General features: G+C 36.9%; 1 protein-coding gene across 1 annotated transcript; it reads left to right on the forward strand.

Annotated features, from left to right (window-relative positions):
• Positions 1-8219: 8219 nt before the first annotated feature.
• CFAP97D2 (CFAP97 domain containing 2) lies at positions 8220-18467 on the forward strand. Its single transcript, XM_072398646.1, has 6 exons — positions 8220-8359; positions 8449-8622; positions 14279-14359; positions 14881-14999; positions 16049-16241; positions 16860-18467. The coding sequence occupies exons 2-6, from the start codon at positions 8530-8532 to the stop codon at positions 17337-17339; spliced, it is 966 nt and encodes a 321-aa protein (XP_072254747.1). The 5' UTR covers positions 8220-8359; positions 8449-8529; the 3' UTR covers positions 17340-18467.
• The last annotated feature ends 2131 nt before the right edge of the window (positions 18468-20598 follow it).

Consider the following 20598-nt stretch of genomic DNA (forward strand, 5'->3'; position numbering starts at 1 on the left):
GTGTGTGTACACATAGAAGCTGTACGTGTATTGGTGAGGATGGCTAGGTTTGGTGTGTCCAAGTGAGGGGTGTGTAACTGTTTGTCGTGGCTGTAAGTGTACAGGTGGGGATAGGTAGGACAGGTGTCACAAAGGTTGCAATTGTGCCTGGGCCCTTAGCTAAAGAGTTTTTTTTTTTTTGTCATGTTGCCTCCTTCTGCATATATCATGAGCCAAGTGTACAGCATGGGTCCCATATATCTCTCACTAATTACTATGTACAGCACTCCTTGGTCACCTCCAACAGGATAAGCTTCCAGTAACTACACCTCAGCAGGTAACAGATATCGCATGCTGTGCAGGTATGAGGATGAGTCACTTCATTATAGTAATAAAGCTGTGCCATATGTCTGCCATTATTAGTAGTAACATTTTATGAGGTAAGTGCAGACACTGATGTACGACACATGTGGCTCTCACACCTAAAGGGATGCCGGTGTGCCGCCTCCACAGAGCTCAGCACAGAGCGGGAAGGAGCAGAGGTATCACACACCAACCTGCAGGAGGTGGGATGGACACACCTTATTAGTCGCTGATTGGTTGGTTGTGACATAGTAGGTGACATGTAGGTGTGTTCTTAGCTATGATTGGTGAAAGATTTGGGTGAGGGGCGTGGTTTGAGTTGTGATAATAGTGATTGTTTTGTAGAGTGCTGCCAGTGATCAGGACAGCGGCATGCCGGGCTCCGACCAATGTACGGCACACATGGCATTGTTGGTGCTGCAGTGGCTTTAAAGGACCTAACGCTGTAACTTTGTTTCCCTTAGGAGAGCAGAGAACTTCTAATAAAATATAAAGGGTGCTATCACTCACCTAATTTTCTGGCCATCTTACTGATCCTCCTAATATTAAACATAAGACCATGCGTGAAGTCAGCAAAGATAGAGCCAGGCAACCAGCATTTTCACTATGAAATAGTACAGTGGTATTCTCCCCGCTGGCCATGCAGTAAACACAAAACAATCACCCCAGCACTTTGAATGAATTAGGTTTGTGCAATCTGAAAATGTTGGTTGTATCATCTCCCAATGCACAAGATGTATGGATTGCCTCGGCAGATGAGCGCCACCTAGTGGACAGTTGTAGTCCCTGCATTATAATAAATGAATTTTTGAGATGTCAGAGAAATTTGTGGTCAGACTATTTGATTGCTCATACTATATATCAGGGGTCTCAAACTCAAATACACAGTGGGGCAAAATTAAAAACTTAGACAAAGTCGTGGGCCAAATTTAAACTGAAATAGCACCACTACTACAATTCCCTGCATCTATAAAACGGTCCAAATGCAGGGCCATGCATAGACAGGGAGGCCGCTGGTCTATAGGCAGGAGTGATGTCGCTACTACAATTACCGGCATTACTTGCATCTATTCAGCAGTTCAGTGTGGGGCCATGCATAGGCAGAGAGGCCGCTGGTCTATTGACGCTGCCAGGAATTGTAGTAGCGGCGCTATTTTAATGCATTGGCGGGCCAGCTGCAATTCATATTTAGGATTCCTTTGGGGCCAAAAAAAAGGACATTGCGGGCCAAAGTTTGACACAATTGACATATTTGTTTGTATACAAATGGAGCATGGCTGAATATGATCATAATTCTTATAAAAAAAAAGGCAAGGGGGGGGGGGTTAAACCGTTAAACCCTGTTGGTCTGTCAAGAATTAAAACAGGTTAATGGTGGTTTGGGGCCACATGGACAGTTGTACTGCCACATTTGCACACAACTGAATGGATTCCTTTTTTAATCAGTTGTAGATTGTTCAGTAGCCCCAAAACACTGCACAAATTGGTATTTATGTCCTGCACTTTCAGTTTGTATTACTTTGTGTTTGCAAGGCAGCCATGGAACAAATTGTGAATAAGCTGGCAAATGTGGATAATATAAATAGTAACTAGGGTAGTAATCGGATGGTTGTTATAAAATACAAACCTATAATAGTGCATTGTGAAAGCACAGTGCACACAATCATGTCTGTATCTGACCATGCTATGATGATTTAGACATTGCCATGTTGTCTCCAATGGCAGGATCACTCATTTAGCAAGCCATTTTTTTTAATTTGGATAAAAACACCTTTATTGCTTACTGAATAAATCTAAGCTGAGCTAAATGAATAGTAGGATAATGCTGTTACCAATAACTTTTGTTAAACTTTTTGGTAATGGTCCTTTAGTACTTTTCTACTCCACTGACTTGACATCTGTATACAACCAAAATATTAGGGCAAAGTCTGATTACCTTCCTTTATATTACTCATATACTTGTTCCAGGTCAGTGACTCAGAAGTACTGAAGCTATTAAATCAGAATGACAGACAGGCATAACAGAACAGATAACACAACTGGCATGTATATTTTGTACAAATTTGTCTATATATGTGTGTGTGTGTGTGTGTGTGTGTGTGTGTGTGACGCACAGGGAATATAGAACAAAGATTAGTCTCTAAATGTTTCCTATGTACATCATCTTACTTTTCATTTGTTTTTCATATTCTGATATATTCTAATGTTTACCCAGGAAACCAATGCTTTCTCTGGCATGTGTCTGAACAGTTCAGAATCCTAGCTGGGTTCTTGTCTTTAGGTAAAAACCATGGATCTTTTCTGCTGACAACTATGGCATCCTAAGGGGGTCAATGAAGCGGCTTTATTCGGCCCTTTTATTACTTTGGGATACAGATTTCCAAGGCAATTAGTCCACTTTGTAAGAAACTACATACAACTAAGCAGTCTCAGACTGTGATGGCTTTGTAATGCTTGGTACACAAAATGTAAAACTATACATTCAGCAATAATAGCATATTGTTGCATATACCATATGTTTTAGATCGAGAAATATGCTTGCAGTGAATTCTTTTGGATAAGGAATCTGCAATTTATAAACCTGGGTAGCATTTAATCAAAATCAAGATGAAAACAAATACCCTGCAGCAGTGTTAGATCTGACAGCGTCATATCAGGCGTTCCACACGGCTGAATTGACAATGGGTTTTGCTGAATTGGTTGGTTGCTGAGGTACCTCTTAAATAAAGATAAATTGATACACATTCTTACACGTGTACAGATTTTCAGGCATCATTGGTTTGGCATGTCTCCAGGAAGCTTACTGAGTAAATGGTACAAGCTAAATGTCATGAGCATGGAAACCTCAAACCCTCATAGAAATCATTCATATGAAGCTCCCCACTGGTTTCTTAGCACATATAGGTCCACATCTGGGGAACATACTGATACTGCTTTGTGTTTAAACTTCTTTAATCCATGATAATTGTAGGTATAAATTAACTTTTCCTATACTAGTTTCATGATTTATCTAAACCCATTATCTAATATAGATCTGCCCAGTCCTGGGGCCTGTAATTACAGTGGACCAATTCTGTACGAAGGGCAAGGGTTATTTGATGTAGTTATTCCACATTTGTATTTGTTTTGTTTGTTTTTAAGCCAGGAGGTGTTTGAATATCCATTATACATATTAATGGATATATCCAACAGAACCCAATTTAAAATAAATAGATACATATTAGTGAAATAAATTAAATTTGTGAAATAACTTAATTTCAAAATTGTCTTTCAGATGGTTAATATATAAAATATCACCTTCCTGTTACCCATTACCTTCTTTTTTAACCTATTGTTGCAATCCCCGATGTTTCTCCCTCATTTTCCTTTTTCTTGTTCCATCCCCTCCTACTCATAATCTTTGTTTTATTTTACAATAGAAAAGCTTGTTTATTTGTAAATGGCTTGTATTAATATTAAACAGGATTTATATAGCGCCAACATATTACGCAGCACTGTACATTAATTAGGGGTTACAAATGACAGACAGTGACACAGGAGGAGGAGATGACCCTACCCCTAAGAGTTTACAATCTAGGAGGTGAGGGAAGATTTGCCATCTATGACCTTGTTATACTTCTGTTTCTTATTGGTTTTCTGTACTCTATTTCTGTATTTTACCTAAATTTTAACTTTTGTATATGCTAAATTTTTATATGCACATCTAGTTCTTTATGTCTTTTATATATTCAATAACAGTTATTTATTTTTTATATTAATTACTATATTAATTATTAATATTGTATAAAATAATGTCCCAAAATCAACAACATTAACATACATTTTTTTAGGTCACTACACTCACTACACTACAATATCCAAATTGCCATTTGTCTGCCTATTAGCCTTAGCCTATCAGTGCCATCTGCTGTCCAATAAAGAATTTACCTAAATTTATTATACAATTACACAATAGGTAACATTAAAGTTGACTTATACAAAGGGATTGCCTGGTGGGTGCTTAGATCCTTTAAGGATGCCTAACACTTATTGTGTGTTGTCACAATATCTCTATATAAGATCTCTATCCAATATCACTGGATGTTTATTGATAATATTGGATGATGTTTGGTTTTAGGCTTGACACAATATAATATATTACATTGTACAGAAATGTGGGAGTTTGTGTGCAAACAAATTATTTTACCATATTTTTTAACTGAAAATGTAGGTTTGATTAACAGTTGGCATAACTTTGCAACATAAACATTTCCAACTACAACCTTTTCATTCTACAGGCCCTGTGCTTTCAAAAAATATATATATTGTTGCAGGATTGCATAGTATTAAGGCCATCAATAAGTACTTTAATGTGTGTTTGAAAAATTGCTCTGACAACAAACGAGATTAAAATTGAACATCTTAGTACTATTACCATTGAGCACTTCTAATACTCAGCTGCTACAGAACCTATTCATGACTTGAGTGCCTTATTACAGAAGTGTCTCTGGAAATGAGTTAAAAATATTGGCAGCTATAGGAAATGTGTTACCCAAAACTAATAAATGAGTTGTGCTATCTGAACCACAAGCAAAATATTTGACTTTGTTAGTTGTACTGATATGATCATAAGCGTGTTAAAGGTTACAAGATATATACTTTAAATAGATGTAAACTTTAACTCAAAGACATTTCATTTGCTAATTAATTGTGTTTTAGAACATATGTTTGCTTTTTTCAATAAAACCCATGTCTTGTCTGAAGTGTATTGCAGTCACAAGCCACTGACTACATGTATTTATTCTTTAAAGCAGTCTTTCTTAACCTTTTGTACACCAGGGGTACCCTTTAAATACATTTTGTCTCAGGGAACCCTAATAAAATAAGTTTGCTGTTTGTTGTCGTATTTTTGGGGTATATGCAGCTTCCTGGTATTATATGTCTGTTAATTCGAAGCCTACAATGTTATGTTTGACATGATTTATGTGTTGTATATCTGATTTTTTTGTTATGTTTACCTGTTATTTTGTTCTCTGAAAACTTAATAAAACTGATTGAAACAAAATAAGTTTGTTGAGGGTTGATAGAAAGAACAACCCCATTATACTTAAAATCAGGAAGGAATACCCTTTACAGCATCAAACTACCACCCTTCTAGACAGCTAAACAGATCACTGTTGTCATCCTACCAGCTCTGCCAAATGCTGTTGAACCTGGAACTATGCAGGCACCATCATATGGGAGGTCAATCAGCTACTGTTCACAAAACCCCTTGAACACCTTGAATACCACTTGAGTAACTCCAGGGTTCCGTGGAAGCCTGGCTGAGATGGTTAGCAATATAGACCATACCAGCATATAATAAGGAAGTCAAGGTAACAATACAGGAGCACAACTGGGAGAATATTATCACTCAGTTGCCTGCATAAGGACCTTTATAGCACGATCACAAGGTATAATATGACATTTGCAGATTTAGAGTTTTAAATTTTAAACACTTTACATTTTGTAGAAGTGCAAATTAAAAGTACTCTTTTGGCATTGTTATGTGAATTGCTCCAAACAACGAATAGACAAAAACTCCTATGAAGGCTGACAAAATGAAAGGCATTTATTTTAAAATAAAAGAATGAATAATGATTTTGTGGATTTTATTGTGATAGGTCTACTTTAACTAAATTAAACAATAACTCAATATTTGTCAAATTACTCACAAATTACTTCATTCAATTTTAACTGCTCCTGTTTTAGTCTGTCTGATTTATGATTGTTTGCCCAGATTTGTGACCTGCTGCAATTGGACACAAAAGATATTCTGAAACTATAAAAGTCATATACTGCCAGTTGAGTAATTGGTAACATTGACATTGCAGCAAAAGTTATGCATATGTGTTCTAGGGCAATTTTCCAAATTCTCAATAAAGATGAGGAAGTTAATGTGCCAGTTATCCTGCTTGATGTAATGTCTGGCCTTTGTTCACCAGCTGATGTGGGATCAATAATGACATGAAAATCTGATTCCCAGAGGAACTGGTACTTCTAGTTTTCTAAGATAAGAAAATGAAGGAATTTGAGCTGTAACATTTGTTCTATTTCTTGTGTAAATAGGTTTGCTGTTAATAAAAGTGAATACTGGTATATTAAAAGTATTTTTAAATGTTTGATTATGTAATGGCATCTGAAAAATGTCTTGAGTTTTTTAAAGTAAGGGCCACTGTGAAATATGTAAACATGAACAATTGCATTTTACTGTACTTGTTGATTTCTAAAATGCATTTTCCTGAAAATAGAACACATGTATATTGCTGCCTACAGATCTGCAATAGAATTGTCAGGGAATTATCTACAGTCTATCTATTCAACCAAATGAAGCTGACATCACAGTTAGCCATTGGGGAACTATTGGAACTTTAGCAGACATTTGCACTGTTTTCTTGGCATTGATTTTCCCTTGTTTGCTTCCTGGTTCTCATCTTTGTTTTTGCTGCACATTGGCTTCCTGTGATAGATACACACAGGTAAAATATTCAATTTGGAACTAGAGTAGCTGGACGTTGCTGCTCAACTCTGCCAGTACATTTAAAGGCAGCACAGCTCAAACAAAGGCTGATCTTAAACCAGCTTTGCCTGCAATGCAAATGCATCTCTAATATGACATTTAAGAAAAACTCACTGCAAACCATGTCAAATGAAGCCTTAGATATATCTGGTATAAACACTCTACCTTTGAGGTAAATCAGAACCTGCTGATCTGAATTTAATATGCATTATAAATTCAAGTAAAAATCCCCTTTACACCCAGATACGCTGTGCACCTGCAGAGTTGTGGCCAAACTTGCCCTCCTGTCCCATTTGCACGGTGTGCCTGAAGGCAAATTAATCCACTTTCAAGTTGCAAGTCATAGTGTTTGTAAAGTTGTTGGTGTGACTCACAAAATTAGCCTTTGTTGCTGAGCTTGTTTGTTCAGATGTAAGTTGTACGTTCTTGTTTACTTTGATTTGTTTGCTTCTTTATCAGATTCTTACTCTGAATGCTGTTTCCCCTGGCAACATCTTCTGGCCATACTGTTGTGCCAGTATATTTTCACATTAGTTGGCACAATCTATCCCCAACTTGTTGTTACATCTCTCACTTCTTTGATAACCTTCTGGATAAGCATTGTTGTCCTGTCTAGTCTTAGGTCCACCCACTATCTATAGCTTGCCCTGGTGGCTGGGCTTTGCATAATTCCCACTTGCATGAAAAGCCCCAGTCCATGCACATGTGGGGTCCTTGAAAAGTGGCTACAAAGGTTGTTTTCCAGTGGTGATGAAGTTTTAGAAATATGCAAACTTGCATTGGGTAAACATAAAATTCACCCTATAAAGGAGGCAGGCGAAACACACAGAATTTTGCAGAGAAACTATAGTCATCAGCCAGGAGAAATCCAGCTTGGGCTTTTTTTCCTGAGATTGCCCTGCCAATAGATGTCAGCAAGAGTCAGAGGGCATGGAGACATAAGGTCACATGCTTGACCTGACTATAACTCCAGGAATTTGGAAAGCTTACTTTCATGTGTGTACACATCTCAGCAAGACCTGGAATGTGAAATCCATTCATTATTTAAGTCTTCTCCACCTTTAATAAGAAGCTGCAATTGTGGTATTTCCAACAACTAGTTGTTTATTTTATTTACAATAATTCATGGTAATTTATTAGAAATAAAGTTCCCCTCTGATATTTCGTGTATGTCTGCACCTTAGCAAAGAAACGTAATAGCATCAATTTCCTAACTCCTGCCAAATCTTACCATGTTAATCCATCCCTTCCAATAAAGAAGTCTATTGTTGACTTTGCTACCACTTCCTATCTGTCAGCCTGAAGAACTTGTTGCATTTCTGACATTTCCTCAATGTCACTAGAAGCTGCCTGTTGCTCTTTTCAGGTTGAGCACTGGAATAATCTTGTTGCAATGTATTATTATATTGTTCCTCAGAGGATAAGCAGGTTTACTTTTTCATTGTTTGTTTGCTGATTTACCTCCACAGTGCTGAAAAGGTTAGCAGCAGCTATTCTCTTTTTTGCTTACCACCAATGCCATGGCAACTACCACATGACTGGCCTCAAACACATTGCTGTCTCCACAGCTTCTCTCCCCAGGCTCAGATTTATTCTGCCTCACCTACTCAATACCAGGCTCCCAGGCCGTGCAGAAAGTCACTTAGAAGATGCACAGAGCGTATCAGCCAATATTACCATGTGGCAACAAGTATCTGCAGCAGAAATGGGACAAAACCTACTATGATGAGCATAAGAGAAAGGTATGGCATTCATGAAAGAAAAAAATATTTATGATTTTTTTGCAGTTAGATATACAAAAAGGTTTAAAATGCAAAACACTGGATTCACAATATAAAAACATGTGGGCTGATAAACTAAAGGAATTGGGGATGTTGTTCACAATGTATGAATATGGACTAATTAGGTAAATCAGCCTTATTCTGTAAACATTCTCAAATACTTTACAAAATCATTGTGTTTTTCTTAGTAGTAAATTGCCATCAAGTACAGAGGGACATGTAGCAGTTCAGAATTGTGCCCACTTGAACTTTTATACTTCATTCACTAGTTCTGCTTTATTCTCCATTGATCTCTCAGATCTCATGTTGGCCCAACCTTACATTTAGGAGGAGCGGGTATTTAAAACTTTAGTTAGGTTTTTTGTGCTATGTGTGTACCATTAGGGATTATAAATTTTTTTTTTCATGTGCCAGTGACACAACAGGAAGTAAGATAAAATTTCTTGGGACACTTGTCACTAAAGTTAAGCCGCATACACACGTGCTATAATAGTCGTTGGAAAGGATCTTTCACAATCCTTACCAACGACTAAGCACTGCATGATGCATGAACAAGTGCTGTACATACAGCACCATTCTGCTCTATTCAGAGGGGAGAGGGAGGGCAACGGAGCGGCACCCCGCTGCGCGCTCTCCCCCTTCCCTTTCATTAGGATCATTTGTCGACCATTGTCCATGGATCCGACAGGACAGTTGTTCGGACGATGGATGACTGGCGCTGTACACATGCCAGATTCTTGCCCGATATCGGCCCTGAGCTGATTATCAGGCGAGAACCGTTGGACGTGTGTACGTAGCTTAAGTGTCCAGATTAAAAGATTCACCCTCACCTTTTGTTCTAATAACTGTTCAACTTTGTGTTTGAAGTTCTTCATATTCTGTCCCAGTGATTACCGTCACCAAGACAAATATGATAAATTGAAGTTGGAACCCAGAGGGAACCAATGGCATCCTGAAAGAGGTTCTAATCATTCTACACTCTGTCAAAAATATGGTTATAGATTTACTACAAGCACAGAACAGTTTTAGGAACTCTATACAAATCCATGCTAATGACATGGAGATTATAATAAAAAAAAGTCAATGTTGGTCCCTGATTGATGAAAACATTACAAGGATTTCTACATTGTTTCATTTTATTGTGAAACTTTGTACTTTCCTTCACATACACAAGTACAAGTTCAGGTTGCAGTATTTTACAAGTTGTCCCTCCCAAGTTAATAACTAATATCAGAGAATAGACCAGATCTCAATCTGATTTAAAATGTATACTGGAAATAAAAAAATTGCCCATAATAAGGCTCCAGTCCTGTGCAGTTGATCTGCCGGGTTTTAAAACTTGGAATGACGAAAAATATTGTTTTTCATTAGTCCTTGTCTCAAGAAATACAAGCTGTCATAAAACTCAGACGAGGTGCGACAAAGTACTAAGTGTAATTTTCTGGGTAATTTTTCTACATTTTTAAGTGATTCCATAACTTATATTTATGTACCTTTATTACAGGGTCTTTTTTCTTTTCTTTTTGTAGGTATATTTTACAATGCCAGAATGTTCAGCTGTTAAATAAAATAGTTTTATCCGATAGTGATTCCATAATTTTTGCCAGGGTTTATATTTAAAAAGACATCAATAGTTCAGCTATGCTTTAAACTTGCCTGGCTTTCTCTAAAATTTCCTTGAGATACAGGCCTGCAAGAACCATGGGAATCAGGAAAATCCTACTGAAGACAGATTTCTCATCCAAATTGCATACTTGTTCCAGTTCAGTGACCTAGCAAGTAATAAAGCCATCAGACTGGTATGACAGTCAGATAATTAGTATTTTGGAAAGGTAACCATTGGCAACCTCCATTCTACAGGCTTTCTTTACATCACCAAGGACATTTGGTCTGTTCTTTGACCTTCAATACTAATCACTAGTAATAGGTCAGTAATATGTATAGATGTATACAATAGATGTATGATAATATAAGGTTTTAATAAAACTAAATCGATCTCCCGATGTTCCTAATATTGTTTACCTCATCACCAAATCACAATCATCATAACCTCATCATAATTTGTATGCACACATCAAAAGTGAACCAATAACCAAGAATGAAAATCAAAGTGATATGTATTTTAAGATTCCGTTTACTAAATGTTCCTGCATAATGTAAAGGAATTTACACAGGCTTTGCATCATCAGTGGCACAAAACCCCTGCAGAGTAAAATCCATGTTAACCATTTACTTTCCTCAGCAGGACAGAACATTACTTGTTGGCATAGTGATACTTATCTGTGCTACTTATATAGAGATTTACAAGTATGGGTGCATTTTCTTGGTTCCACACTCTTTTTTTGCTGTGGTATTTGGATAGGACCCTTGAACCCATAAAGCTGCATGTGGACAGACCATACATAATATTAATAGGATCTCTTGGGCAGTGTGCTGTGGGAAAACCGCTACTGAATTGTCTGTAGGCATTGTTAGGGGTGAGGGATTGTATATCGTAGCTAGTATTATTATTAAACAGTAATAATACCTTGTACAGTATAGTACAATTTATGACAGAAATGGTAGTAGTCACTGGACTGGCTGTTTAACCTTAAGCTCAAAGCAAGGCGAATTTTTAAACTAGTGTAATGTTGATTGGTGTAACATATAAATAAATACCTTTGGAACTGAGCTTAACGCATTCAAAAACTGAACTGTGTAACTGTGCTTGACTGTGTCAGTGCACCGATCCACACAACCAGGATCTCTCATGTTTTTTATCTTCCTGGTATCAGATTGAGGTCCTACAATTGAGGCCCTCCAACCTCTTCATGTGCCTGTGAGTCATGCGTCATCATCGTGTAGTTACATGGGGCCTGATTTATTAAAGGCTGGAGAAGATACACTTTCATCTGAAAAGCTGGGTGCTACAGAAAACCTGGAATAGATTTCTTCAAATTCATTTTGCTTTCAAATGTTTTAAATCCTGAACCTGATCCATTACAGGTTTGCTGGATCACCCAGCTTCACCAATGAACGTGTATCTTCTCCAGCCTTGGAGTGGTTTAATAAATTAGGCCCATAATTTTCACTGTAATGCAGGGATGCTAGCCAAAGCAGTTTACCATATGTTGTTCCTCCTGCTTTGGGTGACCCATGGTTACATCTGATCGACCCTTCCACAGGCTAAATTCTGAGATGAGAAGGAATGAATTGTAGTGCAATGTACCAATGCAAGGTGTGGAAGCACATTTGAACCATGGGACAGATATTTTGTCTACCACTTTACTTTTACACTGCTTGAGTTCACTTTTAAACCTTTTTGCTATCAGGATTTGCTTTGTTTTATATCTGGTTATAGCTAGGCTATGAAAGACATTTTCCTATGAGCCATAGCCATAAGTAAAGACAGGGATAAATACATAGTATTACCGTGTTTCCCCGAAAATAAGACACTGTCTTATATTTTTTTTTGGCTCCCAAAAACACACTAGGTCTTATTTTCAGGGGATGTCTTATTTTTCCATGAAGAAGACTACAGTACACATTTATTGTTGAAAGTCACTCATGATCACTCATGTTCCATTGATTGTCCCCTTCTGATCACTCATGTGCCGTTCATATTCCCCTTCTGATCACTCATGTGCCGTTCAAATTCCCCTTCTGATCACTCTATGCCATTGATTATCACCTTCTGATCACTCTATGCCATTGATTATCCCCTTCTGATCACTCTATGCCATTGACTGTCCCCTTCTGATCACTATGAAATGATTGTCCCCTTCTGATCACTATGAAATGATTGTCCCCTTCTGATCACTCTATTCCATTGACTCCATTGTCCCCTTCTGATCACTTACCCGTAATTAAGTGCAGGGATCTCCGTTAGGGCAGGGATCAGCAGCTTGCTTCCTTGTTCAGAATCGCGGGGGCGAGTGTGCAGGCTTTTTACTTTCAGTTTGGCTCAGGAATAGACACGCCCTGCAGCCAGCATCAAAGACACACAGGCTGCAGCCAGCATCAAAGACACACACGCTGCAGCCAGCATAAAGGACACACACGCAGGATCAGATATCTGGAGCTGTCTCGGTGAGTACTTTTTTAATTTACCGGTATGTATGCTTTTATTTTCTTTTTCTCCTAGGTCTTATTTTCGGGGTAGGTCTTATATTAGGGCAGGTTTACAAAATAGTGCTAGGTCTTATTTTCGGGGAAACACGGTATATATAAAATCTCAATCCAAAAAACAAATCTATGTTTTATGCATAGCAATATGTATGTAATGTATTTAGTCTTTTTACATTGTACAAAAAAAATTATGTGTTATCATAAGCCACATCTAAGTGACAACAGTAGTAAACTAGAAGTGGGCTTGTCATTTATTCCAGCTGTTTGTTACAGAATTTGATTTACAGTTATAGCTGGAAGCCTTTGGGGTGCAAACAATCTCCCATTCTGTGGCAATTTAACACCAGGAAGCTTGTCTTTTCAGATTTGTAAGTGTCAAAAAAAAAATTCTGGCACAGAGTAGAAAATAAATAATTGGTAGGAAATATAAGTATAGTGTTTTCTGCATTCTGGTTCTAGGTCAATAATTCAAAAAGTAAGAGGCAGCCAAACAACTAGCATTTTCCCCCAGTACAGACTTCCTCTAAATCAATTCATTACATTTTAGAAGACTTTGAAACTGTGAATGCTTTTTCTTCTTTCTTGGATGCTGCTGCTGCCAAATTGTCTGCGGTGGCAAATCAATGGTATTCATTTACACACTGAGAATGATATAATAAAGGAGTAAATACTGTTCAGTTAGTAAAGTGAATCTTTGAAAAGTCTCCTGCTCCTATGTTGCTTAGTAGCACAGAAGGTATAAACAAATTTACAAGTAAGTGTACACATAAACAAATTGCCAGTTAAGCTCCATTAAATACCATACAATTTAGGCCAAACAAAAGAGCAGTCAGGGTACACAAAGCGGCATTAAATTACCTTTCCTTGTGTTGGAGGTACTGTAAAAGTAGTAATGCAAAGATTACAAAGACAATACGCTTGGATAAGTGAACTGTGAACTGAGATGAGGCGCAGCGAAGCGTTCCAGGGCCAGATTTACTAAAGTGTTAAAGAAGCGGAACTAAACAAGAAATATCTAATGTACCTCTTAGTTTGTAAACTTTTTCAGGCAAGCTCCTCTCCTCCGCCTGTGTCATTGTTTGTATCAGTCTGTCATTTACAACCCCTATTTAATGTACAGCACTGCATAATATGTTGGTGCTTTATAAATAATGTATAAGACTAATATATGGAGTCTGATTCCAATAATTGACTTTTGTTATTCTACTGCCAGGTCTGCTTTAAAGGTTTATAGGTTTTCTTTCCTTTTTTATCTAATATTGCCTTCTTTAGCCCTACTTTTTTTTTATATTTCTCACTTTCTATTTTATTCATAAGCCTTGCAAACCTCATAAGAATCCAACACTTCCAAGAGCATCAAATCCATTTATCTTCCAGTTCCTCCCTGGCATAATTTCACAGACTATAAAAATCCAAACCGCATTTCATTTTTGGAAGGGAAATATAGATATAACTGCAACAATACAATCAACAAAATACCAATTTTCAAATAAAAGATGTCTTGTTTTAGGTGCAGTCTGCCAAGCCGATGGTGGATACTAACAGCCCTCACACATATGCTCATCTCAATCTCAAGCTTAAGAAGCTAAAGGTAATTTTTATTGGATTTTATTTTTCCCTTTTAGAAAACCAATTATCAATTCTAAGATTAAACATCAAGTATTACTATTGAAAAGAAAGTAAACTTTGTGTTAAAAAAAAGTAGGCTGATAACTTTTACAAAAGGATATTTCTAAAAAATATATCTACTTATGTTTTAAAAATTGATTATGGAGATTTGACTTTAAAATATGATGACACTAAATTCCACAGTGAGCCACATTTTATTGACTTTAGTATATCAGAGAGATCCTATTAGTGAAATTACTTGTTTATTATAGCAAAGACATAAATCCTACCCGTAAATGTATAGGATTTTTTTGGTTTTGTTTTCTTAACCTCGTGACATTTATATCCTTCAAAGTGCAAAATGCAAGGAAGCTGTCTGTCATTGATATTTGGTATGATCACTCAGAAGCAGATTTACATGGGAACATAAATATTGTATCCTGCCTTATAAAATAAAATAATTAAAAGAGTACTAAATTGTGTTTTATTTATATTGTGCCTTAGCTTGAAGAGGAGCGGCTTTCAACTATTGAAAGGGACAACCGTTTATTGCTGGGTAAAATGTCAACTATAATGAGAACAAAAGGAAGAATTGACAACAAGAATAACTATGTAGCCAAAAGGTAAAGATAAAACATAGGAATAAGGCCTAATAAAAAATCTAGCCCAGCTTGATCATCTGTGTATGACTTTTGGCTCCTATACTGACCTACAACTCTACCTATTTTGGGATACCTCACCATCCCTTGCACATGTAAATCCTGGGGGCAACCATGTGCTGAAACCGCACAATTAGCTTCCAGAAGATGAGCAATGGACTGACTTAAGGCAAAGAGGGTGGTATGGGATTGAGGGATTGGCATCTGGGCTGCATTGATGCTGAGTCATTTTACCTTGAAATGTTTCTTTAAACAATTAAATGTGAATAAAAAAAACAGTTAAATGAGAATATTCAACACAGAAATTCATGTAGTTGGCACAAGTGTCAATATACCAAATACTGCTATTCTACAGTCAGGTACTAACGATATGAAAGTTCTTTTACGAATTAATGGATTGTTCATGCATTTCTATTGATGCTTTGTGTAAAGAGATTTTGTGAGACCAATCTAAATACACCTAAAGCAGCAGGGCTTAAAAGGTCTTCTCAACAGCCTTAAAGGTCCACTGCTATTCTTGCAGAGATGCAGTGGTTCTTTCATAATTGTACATCCGCATGCATGAAAACAGATAAAGCCTATAGAACTACATACTGAGATATGATAAGTAGAACAACAAAAGGACATACAATTTCACAAAAAAGATTCATTAGGGGCCCAATTATAAAAAAAACACTGGATGGTGCTATCTGCTCTGTGATATGCACACCATATTCTATCCATTAGGTCATAAGACCTTTATTTAAAAGTACATTACTTTTCTGAAGCTCCTCAGCCTTCAGAGTGCTAATATTTTAAAGGGCATAATTGTTAAACATAGTTTTTTTTTGTTGAAGCCAACCATTGAGTACCTAAAGGTTTTTGGTGTAGCTTGTCTGTGATCAGACGATTTTACTGCTTGCTTTCTTTTTTTTATTTGTGTTTATGTTTTGCATCCTTTCCTGTTCAACTTTTAAATGCAGCTGGTAGGTAGAACCAATAAATTATAAAATTATCCACATTCTTTTCATCAGTTTAAATAAAGAGAAAAGAGCTCAAGACTTGATAAAAGTATCCAGGGAGAATCAAAACATTGAAGACAGACTTACAAAGTGTGAGCCTCAGTATAGAGTTGAAAAGTGGCATGAAGACTGGGTGAAAGCAGAGAAATACATGGACAGTATTGCAAAATACCCAAGAGGATGGTATGCTGCCCATCAACACAAGGTAAAGTAATACCTAATTCAAAAAGAAATATAGCATTTTTTTTTACAATGGCACATGGACTGCTTTAATTGCAGCTTTTACCAATACATGTCCCTGAGTGTGTGCTGTCCTGCTTTTTGTAAATTTAATATAAGATTTTGCAGGTGATATAAATAAAATTCTGATGTTAAACTCATTTGCCAGTTTTATAGCTTATCTGGTAGACACACTTCTATCTCACTCACCTTCAAAGTGCCCCTAGTGTGAATGTAAAACTAGAGTTTGTAGGGCACAGCAATTGTATCCTATTGCCCTAAGCTTGTGAAAAGACAAATGATAAATATTCTAATACCTGATATTTTTTTTAATAAAATGTAAATTGAAGATCCATCTATAAATTAGATTTCCCATCATACCTTTATGTAAAACACTGGATTCTGTTGCAAAATTTACTTGCCATTAATACCTTAATATTACCTTAATATTACATTGGAGGAAGTTTAAAGGCTTTTTTCTAGTTTTAGATTTTTGTAGTAATTAATGTACCTTTAAATGTATTTACACAGGATATTTATTTGTGAATCCTGAATCTATTTCCATAAAGTTAAAATGGATCTTTTTACAATTTTTTTTCTGTAGACGGCAAATGGGAAAAGGAAATCTTCAAATTATGCAGCTGGGCAGGACATTAGAACCCGAAAAACTAGCAGTACTAAAGATGATGATGATGATGATGATGATGATGAAGACTCTGAGAAGGAATCAGCAGAGGAAAAGAAAAGCAAATCACAAAATAAAATCAATGACACTATGGATAAAAGAGAAACAAAAGGCAAAAAGGAAGTACATAATGAGAAAGAAAGGGGTCAAGGGGCAAACCAGCCTATAGCAGAAAGCACACCAGAGGACGTCAATGATGACATGGTGGAGAAAGAAGATCAGTCAGGAACAAGAGATAATGAAAAGGACAAAGACGAGGCTTCAAAAGCACCAAAGGATGAAAGAGAAGACAGTTATTATGACACTGGTAAAGAAGAAAAATCTTACAGATCAGAAGATTTTGAAAGTGACCAGGAGAAAGATGATGATGATGAAGAGAAAAAAAAGGAGGACAAATAATGCTATGAGGACCACAGTTCAGGCATAGACTAGAATATTATTAAACATAATTTTCCTATTGTTGTTATCTATAGCTGTGGGTGACTTTAATCATTTCCCCCCACTGCCCTGAATGTAGCCCATTTGTTAACATATTTACCTTCATCCCTAATCCATGATCATTATGTGGCCCAGGTCAGTACCACATTACATTCCCAAAGAAAACCTCAAGCTGGTTCTTCTTCACACTGCAACTCTATTCATTAATGTTAGGCAGTCAGGACTTAAGAAAAGTAGGTATGGGTAATAGTATATAGGGCTTTTGTCTTGTAGGACTAAAAGTGCTTGTATGTTTTTAGAGGATGCAACACTTAAACACAAAGGAAATCTACAAACTCCAAGCAATCAGATAGTGTCTTAGCCAGCCAATGACTCTAGCCCTTTATGGCACGAATACTAACCACTGTTACCCAGTGGACTGCATACAGGGGTGTGGGGGATTGAATTGAAGGAAAACACTAAACTGTGTGTAAGTAATAAATAGGTTATAAAAATTCACCATCAGGAAATATAATCACAAAAAAGATAAAGAGCAACTGTAAAAGTCAGAGAATAGATTGGTTTGTACCAATCAGTTTAAACAGTGACAAATACCTAGTGTTGCCTTAAAATAATAGGCACACAATTGGACACAATAGCCAATTGAGCTGTAATATCTGTTACACAGTTTATACTATACTGGTATGCACCAGGGATGGAAAATTTTTGCCTGAGGGACCAAGCACAATGAACTAGCCCTTTTGTTGTAAAGAAAGTGCAAGGGAAATGTGCTAGAGTGCTACGGTTATTGATGTGCCCTGGTGAAAAACTGTTCCTAACAGACATAGTCTATTGTGACAAACCTTCCAGCGACATCTTGCTTTACAGCCTTCTGCATTTGGTCACACGGCTACTCAAAGATCCAAAGCAAGTTAGTGTTAGAAGGCTTTTTCCTGCCAGAGGTTGCAGTTGCAGGTCGGGAACATGCAGCTATGTATTGCCCACCATGTGCAATTATTGAGATTTCACTCTGACTGATGTCTGAATAACAAAGTATCAACAGTAGGACTTTGATTATGCAAACAATAAACTAGCTGTTGTGATCAATAATTATATATTGGTTTTAGTTTTCAAGTCAGCACTGGAAACAGCTGTAAGCCTAGACACTGATGATGAGGAGCACAGCTTCCAATTCCTGGGACATATGTTTCAAAGTAAAAACTGCAGTTTACATCTGGAATACTAACGTTATTTGTTTTTGTTTTTTTTATGAAAAAGAAGCCCGTCTGCGTTTGCAATTAATAAAAAAAAGTGCTGGCGATGCTCACTTACTCGCCCCCCTCCACACACACACACACAATAATCCAATTTTGCCACAAGGCGTCCTCAGTTTTCAGGATTAAATAATGGTCTTTCAATCTCGAAGACTAAAGAACTAAGGAAGTAATGTGAGTTTATGGTGTCATGGGCCTGATCTTCAAAACAGTGTCACCATAGCACCCTGCCCCATTATTGATGCAAAGAGACACTATTAAGACAGCTCCACTCCGTGCAATATTGAGAACCAAGCACTGCCAAGATTCAAAGACGATCATACATGTCACATGCCTGACATAAAGACTTCAAAAAGTATAGTATACAAAGCAAAGTAGTAATTGTTGAGAGGAGAACACTTGGAGCAGAGACTGGTGTTGGCTTCCATGCAAATAAGAAACACATTTATATAACATTTATGCTGCACTCATATTCCAGATGCTTTAACCCAAATCTTTAATCGGGTATCAGCACAATGATGTGTGATTCGTCTAGTAAACCTTACAGCAGAGATCTGGTAAATGCTTTACCCCACATGGACTTCTGTTTTGAGATTTGTTCAGCTGGTAGTTTAGACTGGATTTAATATAAAAATATAAATTTGGCGCCTTCCGCTGATAATGCAAGCTGCCTCCCTGACATGCTTATCCTTTAATATCAGTACCCTCTGTGGGTCTTGAGGCAAGTGTGCAAATTAGGAAGGTTAGAGAAAAGAAGAATCCTTTTGTGAACAAAAGTTCCATATCAGTGGCTCAAAGTACACTGAAATATAAATTTGAAATTTTATTCATATTTTTGAAAAGGGGCAACATTTCTCACTGTGGCAAAACTTGAAATTCAAGTTTCCTGTAGCAGTAAAATAAATAGCTCATTTTATTTCACAGACGCAGAAACAGAAGATGAAATGTCCCTCTAAACAGTCTAATACAACAAATGTCCCTGCCCACCCCATATATGGCCTAGTGGCCGAAAAAGATTGCGGACCTCTGACGTAGATTGTAAATGGCATTTCTTATGGCCCCAACCACTTGGCCTACTTTACAAAAAAATTGAATCCCAATTCTCTCCCTATGATTCTGCAGAAACCTTATTCCTTATCCCTAGAAGTATTTTCACCCAACAAACCCAACATTTTTTAAGAAATTATGTTTAGAGTCTGTGACATTACTCCCTATTGACCTGCTCCCTACTGATAACACTAAGCCAGATTACACTCATGTTTCTTAAAAAAAATGGAAGAGAGACCTGCAAACCTCTCTTTCTGGAGACCAAATAGAAAGGAATCTGTATTTCACCCAAAATTCATCTATTGGAAACACAATCAGTAACAGGTGGGATATGAACTAATTAATTGCTTGTATTGAGTCCTGATGGACTTATGCACCTTTCCTCCATAAAACCTGAACATATTTGTGATGTCCTCTCTTCCTCCTTTGTCACTGTACGTATCTGCCTGTTATTTGCAACCCTTATTTAATGTACAGCGCTGCGTAATATGTTGCCACTATATAAATACAATATATTAATAATAGGATCTGAAAAAAAAACTCTTTTTTATATACTTGGGGAATATTATATAAATAATCCCTTTCCTGAGAACCCCTTCTAATAACTCTTTTTTATATACTTAGGGAATATTATATAAATAATCCCTTTCCTGATTACCCCTTCTAATACCTTCTTCTCAATAACAACACTTTACTAATGCAAAAAACAATGATTAAACTCACTAACATTGCAAGATTCTGGGCCCTGTTCTTGTGAGGATAATTGGAATACCCTAAGGTAGACTTGGGGTTCACCAAAATCAACAATATAAACATTCCACCATTATTAGTACAGGGGAGGCCTTTGGAGAGGAAAATATCGCTAGAATATACTTTACCATAATATTCCTGAAAGCTTTGTGCTGCTTTGGATCAAAGAA

The sequence above is a fragment of the Pyxicephalus adspersus genome, chromosome 1 (genome assembly GCF_032062135.1).
Source record: "Pyxicephalus adspersus chromosome 1, UCB_Pads_2.0, whole genome shotgun sequence".
Taxonomy (NCBI): domain Eukaryota; kingdom Metazoa; phylum Chordata; class Amphibia; order Anura; family Pyxicephalidae; genus Pyxicephalus; species Pyxicephalus adspersus.